At 38.7% G+C, this 11153-nt stretch overlaps 1 protein-coding gene across 1 annotated transcript in view; it reads left to right on the plus strand.

Annotated features, from left to right (window-relative positions):
- The window catches only part of LOC104513975 (consortin-like), a gene marked incomplete at both ends in the record, with an annotated part of 9574 nt that extends 524 nt beyond the window's left edge, over positions 1-9050 (plus strand). Inside the window, 3 exons of the mRNA XM_010157486.1 lie at positions 5183-5213; positions 7757-7843; positions 8936-9050. Coding sequence (XP_010155788.1) covers positions 5183-5213; positions 7757-7843; positions 8936-9050 — 233 coding nt within the window. The remainder of the gene's footprint in view (positions 1-5182; positions 5214-7756; positions 7844-8935) is intronic.
- Between the last annotated feature and the right edge of the window lie 2103 nt (positions 9051-11153).

An 11153-nucleotide genomic window follows, 5' to 3' on the forward strand; every position in this document is an offset into this window, starting at 1 on the left:
TTAAATATGGTTTGTAAGACACTGGTATAGACACAAGACAGCTGATGTCTGAGTAACGTTTTAAATCTGGAATTATATTTTACTGTACAGACATCTTTCTAGCATGAATGCTAAGATTCAAGGTTTCTTTGTGTATACATTTTTATAGCATAGTCGCCACACCTGTAAGAGCAAAGGAAATACTGTTATTTGAAAATCAGTCTCTCTTATTAACTGGCCAGTACTTTTTTCTTTCTGGAGATTATGATGCAAGATGAATATGTTGATAAGGCTTGACACAGTATTAATTTATAGTTTAGCTGTGTCAAGCTAACAGTAGACTACAAGATTTTTGTTTGGCTGTAGCATCTAATATGGGCTATATATATAGATACTGTACGGTGTCTGATTTGACTTAGTTGCATTATCTTTATTGTGGAAAATTGGATGATTGTGACATTTTAACCTTCTAAACTGTAAGACTCTTGCATAATTATTTTCTTTAATATAAATAATTATATTTGAGAAAGAGGTTTCTCTATAATTGCAAATTATAGATAATCTACATTTGACATAATTTTAATTTTTTGTTTGCAATCTGTGTTTGAGTGAAAATATTTTATATTGTTCTAAAGCTTAATTGAAACTTTGCATTAGGATTGTAATTTTAGGTATGTACGTTTGTACTTTTAGGTATGCGGAATTTGGTGGTTGTTAATGAGTCAGTACAAAGGTCTGTTTTGGAAAACAACACAGTTAAGGCAAAAACTTCAAAATGCTTTACAGACTTAAGGAGTGTCATTGAACATGATGGAGGTGAAATCTGTCAGCTGCGTTTTAGATGAGGAAGCCAAGCCCTAAGGGTAATAACCTTCTGAAAGTCACACAGGAAACATGACAGAACTGAGAACAGAATCTGCATTTCCAGATGCAGACATAATCAAACACCATTTCTTCTTTCTTAAGAAATATCAAACATTTTAAATGGAGCGTTTGAAAGAAAGCTAAGAGAACTTAGAAGGATCATAACATACTTTTTACTCTGGGGAAAAAAAATAAAGGATTTTGACGATAGCATTCATGTTTTCATGTAAAGTGAGTCTATTAATAATTTTTTTTCCTTTTCCAGCAAATTAACCTGTCATCTGCAGTCTTCTATTCAGATTGCTAATACAGGTCTGCCAGTAACTTCCTTTCATGACAAGTCTAGCAAATACTCTTCTATCACATTCTCTTTTTATTTTGTATGACAAAATTCAGTGTAAAATGAAGAGCTGTGTCAGATGTTCTAGACTGCTAACAATCCACATTGTTAGTGGGAATCCTGTATTACATATTTAAAGACTGTGGCATATTAGGGGCTGTTCTAAGGTTTAACTTTTAATTAAAATAGGATTTCCTGTCTTGAATGGGATTCATGTGATTTGTTTAGCATTTGTTACAGAATCTGCGACGTACTCATATATAAAACACAGATAGTTTTGGCAGCTCTAGAAATCCTTAGGAGACTGTTATGGATAGCAGACAAAATATGCAAAAAAGAACCTTAGAATCAGTCACAATTCTGTTTTGGAGTTACTGGGCTCAGATTGGTCTAGCAGTTAGTAATAAGGCTGAGAGTCAGGATGTCATGGTTTAACCCTGGCCGGTAAGTGAGCCCCACACAGCCAGTTGCTCACTCCTCCCCGTGGTGGGATGGAGAGGAGAAAATACAAGGAAAGGCTCGTGGATCAAGACAAGGACAGGGAGGGATCACTCACCAATTATGGTCACGGGCCACACAGACTCGACGTGGGGAAGAAAAATCAATATAATTAGTTACAAACCAAATCAGATCCAAAAACCTTCCCCTGCCCTTCCTCTCTTCCCAGACTCATCATTTATTTCTCTCCCTCCTCCCCCCAAGTGGCACAGGGGAATGAGGAATGGTGGGGGGTGTGGTCAGCCCATCACACCTTGTCTCTGCTGCTCTTTCCCCCTCAGGCGGAGGGATCCTCACACGCTGCCCCTGCTCCAGTGTGCGTTCCCTCCCACGGGAGACAGTCCTCCACCAGCTTCTCTGACATTAGTCTTTCCCATGGGCTGCAGTTCTCCACGGACTGCTCCAGCATGGGTCCCTCCTGGTGGGGTGCAGGCCTTCAGGAGCAGCCTGCTCCAGCATTGCCTTCCCATGGCGTCACAGGTCCGCAGAGTCCAGGTGCAACTGCCTGCCCTGGTGTGGGGCCCTCCTCAGGGTACAGGGGGGTCTCTGCTCCCCCGTGACCCTCCATGGCTGCAGGGCCACAGCCTGCCCTCTCACCACGGGCTGATGGGAACCCTTGCTCCAGCCACCTCCTCCCCTCCTCTCTGCACTGACCCACATGCCAACCTGTCTGTCCTTCTCACATCCCACTCTTCACTCCAGGTTCCTTTGTTTTCCCCTCTTAAATATGTTGCTCGCAGAGGCACTGACTGGCTCTGCTGTGACCAGAGGCAGGGGCCGGGGGGACCACCGACGAGTAGGTCCGGTGTTAACCAGAGAAGCTTCTAGCAGCTTCTCGCAGAAGCCATCCCTGTAGCCCCTTCCCTGGCTACCAAAATCCTTCCACACAAACCAAATACAGGAATATGCAGCTTGTAATCTAGACTCCTCTATCAAGTTGCGGTCTGTTTTGAGTAGTCGTCTTCAGACTTTTACAGAGTGCCCGCTTGTGAAACCCTTCAAATTGAGTGTCTGAATTGATATGCCCTGAAGATTGAGCCTGTGTGCCTCCAGGGAAGTCGTTGGAGCGCCAGCTATGAGGTGTCTCAGCCTGTTCAGCTATCAGGGTGCCCACAATTACTAGAAACATTTTGCAAGCATGGCCCTTGCCTCACCATGCATGTCAAATAGGCTGTCCCTGAAGATTAATTATTTAATGCTTGTAAAGGTCACTGATACGGTGTAGTTCTGTGTAACAAAATATTTTTACTTCTAAAGTTTGTATTTTTTGTATTTTATTGCATTTGTAAACCAAGCCATCAATATTCATCAGCTTTCTAGGAAAGCTTGCCCAGTTTTCTAGCAAGCACAAATAACTTGTTATTGCAAATCTCAAATATTAGTAGTCTACAGGGAGGAATTGGAAGAAATATGTTTTGGTTACCAAATTAGATTTTCTACCCAGTGTTATGCCTTTTCCTTTCCAGGTATCAACTCTGTCTTTTCTATAATACCCCCTACCACCAACTCAAGAGTTGGTGAAATTCTGATTCTAATTAGAAACATGCCTGTTTTATGTTTGTCTGTGGATACTTGAGTTCTCAGAGCTGCTTGCGTGGACTTTAATACAATGGTGTCTTTGCCCTTTTGGTCCAAGAAATAATCTTTATGCCTGTTTGTGTGTTTTGTGGGGAGGGGAACAAAACCAAAGAAACCCAAACAAAAAGAAACTTTTACTTGATTAACAGAGAACGTATTTTTTTCTAACAGGCATTTTTACTTTTTTTCTGGAAGTTTTGCTTGTAATTTTGGCTTTGAAATAGCTGTTTGAAAGCAAAAGCATCACTAGGAAAAGGATAGTAAATCTATTCCAGTAATCTGCAATTACAATATGTAGCTTTGACATAGCAATAACTTGGTATAGCAGAACATCATTTTCTCTTCTGTTTGCATGCCCATATTCGTGGTTTATACACAGCTTCTGTGTATAAATCCTCGGTGAGCATACATTTACTGTTCCTTTTGGCAGTGACCTCTTAAAGATAGGTGTTATAAAATTACCCAGCTAGGGTGAAGTTGCTTTTTAAGACGTTGCATCTAGACATCTGGAATGCTTAGGTATAGAGATCCCTTGTTCAATTCCTAGCTGCTGGCCAAGGCAACAGCTGTTACAGCAGCATTTAATGTCAGCATACACATTTTGTTAAGCTACAAGTGCTGAAGGTTGACTAGGTATTCAAGTATTTTATATGTAGTCTGTCTTACGTCTGACTTTCCTGGTCTTCAGTAACTGCTTTGGAATGAATTTTGTTCTCTATATTAAGCCTCCTTAGCACTTGGAGCTGTAAATTCAACAGGTTATGTTTGCTTATTTCTTGTGTCTACGCCCTGGTATTTCTTTGGTTTGACATATCTGTATTAACTCAACATCCATCTAAAAGAAGAAGTCTTGAAGAATTGTGATTTTTAGGGTTTTTCTTTTAATGGTCATCCTTGACAGAGCTGTCTTGTTACAAATCCAGTTTTCATTGTTCTGTTTTAGAAATGTCAGCCTACGGAGGAAGAGCCACAAATTTGTTTCATGTCATAACAACTACAGTGCAAATCAAAGAACTGCTCTCTGGCTTAGCTCCATGTCTTGCTCTATTGTTGAAGAGCTTCACATATCAAGATGTTAGGCTTAGTGAACTGACACATGAAGTAGAGGATCTTTAAATCTTTTTAACACAGCCAAGCAGCTTCAGGAAAGGAAGTGGCAGAAGGCTGCTGCAGTGGTATTGTCTGCCTTCTGCAGGTAGACTAGTAGTAACACAGAAAAAACCTAAGAACTTGAGTCCTTTTATGTTTACCTTATTAATTTCAAATATTCATATTGTACATATTTCTATGTATTTGAAATATTTCTTGCAAGTAATTATTGTAAATAGGGCATAAATAGGAAGGTCATTGGCATATCTGATGCTGTAATAGGTGATACTTTCAGTGTCTTTTTTTCCAAGATTATTCTTTTCTCATCAGTCAGGAACCCTCCATTACTCCATTTTATCTAATTGCACTGTAATGCTCGGGGGAGCTCAGCAATGGTCTCAGTTTGGTCAAACATAAGGAAACAGTGGTCACTAACAGAATTCAAACTCTTCAACTCGTATCAGTAAACACAATAATTTTGTTCTAGGCCATTTTAAACTTCCCAATATGTTCATTAAAAAAGTTTCCGCAACATTTTTTTGTTGTAACAAAATAAAACCCAACTAACATTTGAGCAAATCCATTTGTGTGAGAAGACTTAGTATTTCTGTGTGGTTTGATATTCTTTTTAAACATCTTTCCTAGAATAAGAATACATGCATTTATTCTGACGTTGTATTTTACCCAAGCTAAATACAAACCTGCAAAGCAGATGTTTAAAACAATAATAATAAAAAGTTCACTTTATATTTACCTATATATATCTATTTTATAATGAAAATTATAGAATCCTAATTTTTCTTTTCCTTTTTTTTTTTTTTTTTACTTTGACAGATAGCTGAGACCTATTTTCAAGAGGAGGAATGTATCCTTTTACTTGTAGAAATTGTTACGTGATAGTAAAATAAGTTGGCGTGATGAAACACAGAAGACAAATGCTTTACCATTGACTCACAGGTTGTAGGTCAGGGTTAGGAAGAAGTGAACAGCCATAATTTACCCATGAGTAAATGTACACTATGTTTGCAAGTCCTTCTTAATCAGACAGATGGAATAAGAGTTAGGTTATAAATCCACTTCCAAAAGCTGTACTGATACAATCATTAGTAGCTGTGCACAAACAATAAAGTAGGAAAATGTTTTCAAACAACGTCTGTTTTTATAGGATAAGTTCTGTTCTAAGTATTAGTAACTGGGAATACGTCCCATCAAGATAAGGTATGTATTCTGTTATACGAAATGGGGCACTGTTGTATTAAGAATAAAATTATCACAACAGTTGATTAGAATATGTCCTACAAGTGTCTAGATTAGAATAAAAATACCAAACAGACTGAGCTAACAGAGATCAGCAACCTCCAAACAATAGCAACATGTTGTTCTGCACACGCTAATTAGTCAAAATTGTATCAGAGTAGTTTGAGAAACTGTTGTAGGAAAATATGGGCAATTGCTTCTGGGAACAGCTAGTACAGTGGTTCAGTTTATTTTGATTTGTTCCTAGATAATACAAATAATTTTGGTCAAAAAGTTATAATAGTTGAACTGCTGCTAATTACTCCAATACATTTCAGTAATTGTGGGGGAGAATAATCATATTAAACCTTAAAGCAAAATTATATTTTTAGAAAAGGTGGACTGAGTTTTCATCTTTTGCTTTTAAGGGAAAATGATCAGACTGTAAAAAGAAGAGGCAAGAGTGGTAAGCCCTTAAGGTGTATGTGATTCACTAAGGTGAGTCATAAATTACAGAATCTGTGCATACAGCTTATTTCTTTATTATGTAATTTGTTACAAACAGAATACAGCAAATAGGCAATTGTAATGGTTAAATAACAAAGCATAAGAAACCTGGAAAGGTATCCTTGGAACTTAGCCAAATTATATTAGCCTGCAGTACAAACCCAGAGAAATAAGTCTAGCAATATTATAAAAGTAATACATAAAATATCCATCACTGTCGTAGAAGACTGTACTTCTGTCTTAGTCATCCTAATTCAAAAGCATCCATCAGAAAATCCAAAATATAGAGCACAAATTAAAGGCATGGAAAAATTCTGTAGTAAATTATAGCTCTGCAGGGGGAAATAGAGTAAATTTTAAAATGCATTCAACAGTATGATAGACAGTTTTTCTTCCATAGAAGTTGCTTTAATCGAAGGGTGCTGTATTTAAAGCTGGTCAAAGGAAATATTTTTAATGCAATGTACACCTGATGTGTGGAATTCAACACCGCTATATAATACATATTTATGAAGGATATCTCCTCTGTACTTGCAACCATCAGTTTCCTGAGGTTAATAAAGAACTTACTTGATCATGTTGCACTGTATTAATTATCCATGACAGGCATTTTAATTCGTCCAGTGTAGAACTTCATATTAACAATAATTCAGGGTTTGTTGCTGTGATCCTCTACGGCTATCTCTCTGATCTGTAATTCTGTTTCTAATACCAGATTTCTTGAAGGCAAGGAATATTCTTTCCATTAATATTGTTCATTAGCCATGCTAGGTGTATGTTGAATGAAGTTAACAAGAATAACAAGTACTGGTTGTGTATAATTACTCCAGTATTTAATGAGTATGATAATGTAAAATATTTTTTCTATATTACTAAGAACCTTGTTCGCTGTACTTATGTTCTCATTGTGCTGTAAAATTAAATTTCAAATCGCTGGCAAAACATGGCTTTAAACAACAACTGACAACTCGGGCTTGTGGAACTAGAATTATTCTGAGTATGACAAAATATATAACTATCAGTATACCTTTGTGAATATATTGATAACCCTAAGGGAAGAGAAGAAAAGAAAGCAGAAGCTTCAGAAAGAAGACGAAAGGTGAACTCAGCTGTCCAACGGTGTTGTGTACAATGGCTGAAATGGGGAAGGGTATCTTTTTGAAAGTTTGAGTTGGGGAAAATTTTTAAATACTGGCTCCAGCTGGTTGATAGAAAGGAGACGAAGCATTTCCAGTTAGTTATGGTTATTGACATATAATTATGTTTCTTGAGAGATACATGCTTATATTTGTACAATTGTTTTGCCTTTGATTTCCCAGAGATTTCATTTTCTGATGGGTTGTCAGCATAATAATACTTTGCTTGTTTATGTTCTAGAAAAACTTCTGTTGGACTTAAGGCATGTGGGAAAAGGTAACTGCTGAAGAGAACAGGGTTTTCATTTTTGGAAGTTTTCTCAACTTGTTTTACTTTTTGCTTGCTGTTTTCACGTCTGCTATTATTTTCTTCCTTGCACAGAAATCTGGGTGCTAGTCATTATTCATTTTGATTCATTTATGTCAAATTTCAGGTGCATAATGATATCCCTTTCAAATATGGTGCCAAATACAAATAAGTTATAACATGTCCATATGTGTGTGCATTTTTCTTTAACCGCCCATTCAGACGAGAAGGCAATGAAGTTCATTCAGCTTGAACGACTGTATCATGAGCAGCTGCTTGCAAATCTTTCTTCCATACAGCAGCAGTGGGGTGAGTACAGGCTAAGCTAGAACAGCAGAAAGAACAGTTAATTGGTTTTGTATTTCTAAATAATAGAGCATACTTCTTGTCATTTTTAAAATGTTATATAGCAAAAGCGGTATTTATATCAGAATTTCTCTGAGCTTGTTGTGAAAAAGGTATTCCTGCTTCAGATTTCTTCTCTCACATTTCATAGAATCATAGAATGGTTAGGGTTGAAAGGGACCTTAAAGATCATCTAGTTCCACCCCCCCTGCCATGGGCAGGGACCCCTTCCACTAGACCAGGTTGCTCAAAGCCTCATCCAGCCTGGCCTTGAACACTTCCAGGGATGGGGCATCCACAGCTTCTCTGGGCAACCTGTTCCAGTGCCTCACCACCCTCTCTGGGAAGAATTTCTTCCTGACATCTAATCTAAACCTCCCTGATTTCAATTTATACCCATTACCCCTTGTCCTATCACTACAGGCTCTTGTAAAAAGTCCTCTCCCAGCACCCTTGTAGGCCCCCTTCAGATACTGGAAAGCTGCAATGAGGTCTCCTCGGAGCCTCCTCTTCTCCAGGCTGAACAAGCCCAGTTCTCGCAGCCTTTCGTCATAGGAGAGGTGCTCCAGCCCTCTGATCATCTTCGTGGCCCTCCTCTGGACTCGCTCCAAGTGGTCAATATCCTTCTGATATTGAGGGCTCCACAGCTGGACGCAGCACTCCAGGTGGGGTCTCACAAGAGCAGAGTACAGGGGCAGAATCCCCTCCCTCGACCTGCTGGCCACACCTCTCTGGATACAGCCCAGGATACGGTTGGCATTCATGAAAAAGTTGCAAATAGTTTGTCACTCTTTATTCTATTAATGGAGACTTTGACTGATCCACAGTTGTTCTGATCTTATTTTTGGTTTAGGGTTGCAAATCTGATGTGATGAAAATAGTATGTTGTGAAAAAATACAATGCTTTTCTTGCACAGTCTGAAACAAGATTGTGGAGCGTACACAGAAGAGTTGTCAATATTTCTCCATTAATAAGTTTTCACATTAATAAGTTTTATGTTAAGCAAATACTGCTTTTATAATACTTTGGCTGAAAATTATTTTTATTTAATTTAGAAAGAAAATGGAAAGCAGCAGTTCCTAGTCCAGTTACAACACTGAGGAATTCAGCTAAAGAACTGAGTGGTGAAGAGCTGGAAAAGCTTACTCGAGTTTGCTCTTCACATCAACAGTAAGTATAAGAATATATCATTACTTTCCCAGTACAAATATGTTAGCGCATATGTTGTCTACTTGCTAGTACAGGTGTTTTTAACTAACTAGTCAGTGTCAAAATAGAATTTGCATGCCAGTGACTTCAGTGAATTTGGTTATGAAGTGGTGGTTCTTTCTGATATGTAACGGAAATGTTTCCATTGCCATCAGTTTTCACAATGTTTTAATATGGTTTGAGGAAAGTATAGGGACTAAATCTGAACTGTTTTCAGCTAATCATTACTTTGGCAGAAATGGAATTTTGAATTTTAGTATTGTCAGCCCAAGTAAAAAACCGAGTGGTGTTAATTGAGGAAGAGAGAGCCTGTAAATCTGATGATGGTGCTTGTGTCTAATACCTGATGTTTTAATTGTCATTTTTAAATGCAATTGCCCAGCATCTCAGACTCCAGAACTCCCATCTACCCTATAGGATTTTATTTCCAAATTTTTCAAGTTTTTTGACAATACCCTAATGGTTTAAGTCATTCTCGTTATCTTCTGTTGAGTTTATACAGGTGTGTAAACATTACGTGATCCTGTAGTTCCCTAGTGTGGCAGTATTCTGAGCAGTTGTGAAATCTTAGTTGGTACCTGCTTTGCCTGATTCATCAGCTTCCTGAATTAGTGTATCACAGCATCAGAAACTCTTGGACAGTGCCTAGGGTGCTCTCCTGGGTAGTAACAGGTACAGGGTTGTACCCGTCAGGAAGGAGAAGATATGTTATTTCATGGGTGAATGTCCCACCTACTAGACACTGGGTTTAAGGGACAGATAGAAAAAATTACACCAGCTGCCACTAAAAAATTATCGGCCAACGATAATAAGGAAACTAACCACATTCGAAGGCTGTGACAAGACCAACCTGTGTTAGGGCAGATGCTCTCAATCAGATGGGGAGAGACAACTTTTTCAAATACATTTGCATAGGCTTGGTCAGTCTGGATGCAACAAAAGCCCAACTGCTCCTGTTGTTCATAGAGCGTGATTCGATTTCCACATTTTTTCCTTCTGGGTGACCGTACAGAAGTTTAAAAGTGTGCAGGCTGACAGCCAGAACCCAGCCGGGGATTGCGTGTTTGTAGTCTGGATGTGTTTGGGAGGGAGCCCCTGGAAAGCCCACTCCTGGTTTTCCACTGGAGGAGGAGGCGGCTCTAGCACTGTAGCTGCCTGTTTACACCCACGGCCTGCTGCTGCTGCTGAGAGATTGCACTCTGAGCACCCACAGGTTCCTCAGCCTACATTTCCTTGCACATGACCTTGCAAGCCCACAGAAGATTTAATCTGTTGCGGTTTATATGCTGCAGCCAGCAGTGCCTCCCTGTTGTCACCTCCCCTGTCACCTTGTTGAGAATAAATCTGCTTTCTCCTTCTAATTCTTCCCTGCAGCCTCACTTCAAAATACAACACTGCAGTTACGTAACAACGTTCTCATTCCGGCAAAACACTGCAATTTGATAAAAATTAAAGCTTGTGTTCATCTGCCATGATTATTTCTCTGAATTTATTATTACTCTTCCAAACTCTCTAGGTAAAAGCCTACTTGCTTTCATTGTTTCATATTTTTTCCCCTAAACTTCAAACTCAATTTCTTTCGTAATTAACATCATACTTCAATTTTTAATGTATAACATGCTCGTCTCAGAAAATGTGAGCATTTTGCTTTTGTGATTGAAAGTAATGCAACTTTGGCTGATACTCAAGGTCTACAGCTACATACTGGTTGTGTTTGATCTTTAAAGATAGTTTTGAGTGTCCCTTATTTGGAGTTTAAATGCTAAATCTAAATGTCAGTGCATCTTTTAAACTTTTTTTTTATATGAATATCAGTACTTTTCCCTATTGTGTCTCCTACTTTTATTTTTTTTTCAGTAGCTTTAAACAAAATGCTCAACATTTTTTCTTCATTGCTCTATGATACAAACTGGATCCCCTTGGCCTCCTCCCAGTACAAACTAGGTCCTGTCCCAGTACAAACTGGAACCCCTGGCCATGTCCCAGTACAAACTAGCAGCTGCAGCCAAAGCCCCAGAGCCTGAGGATGGCAGGGAGTGTGATGTCTCACATGACATCCTTGTC

Source organism: Eurypyga helias, unplaced genomic scaffold (genome assembly GCF_000690775.1).
Source record: "Eurypyga helias isolate BGI_N326 unplaced genomic scaffold, ASM69077v1 scaffold12818, whole genome shotgun sequence".
In the NCBI taxonomy this organism is placed as follows: Eukaryota; Metazoa; Chordata; class Aves; order Eurypygiformes; family Eurypygidae; genus Eurypyga; species Eurypyga helias.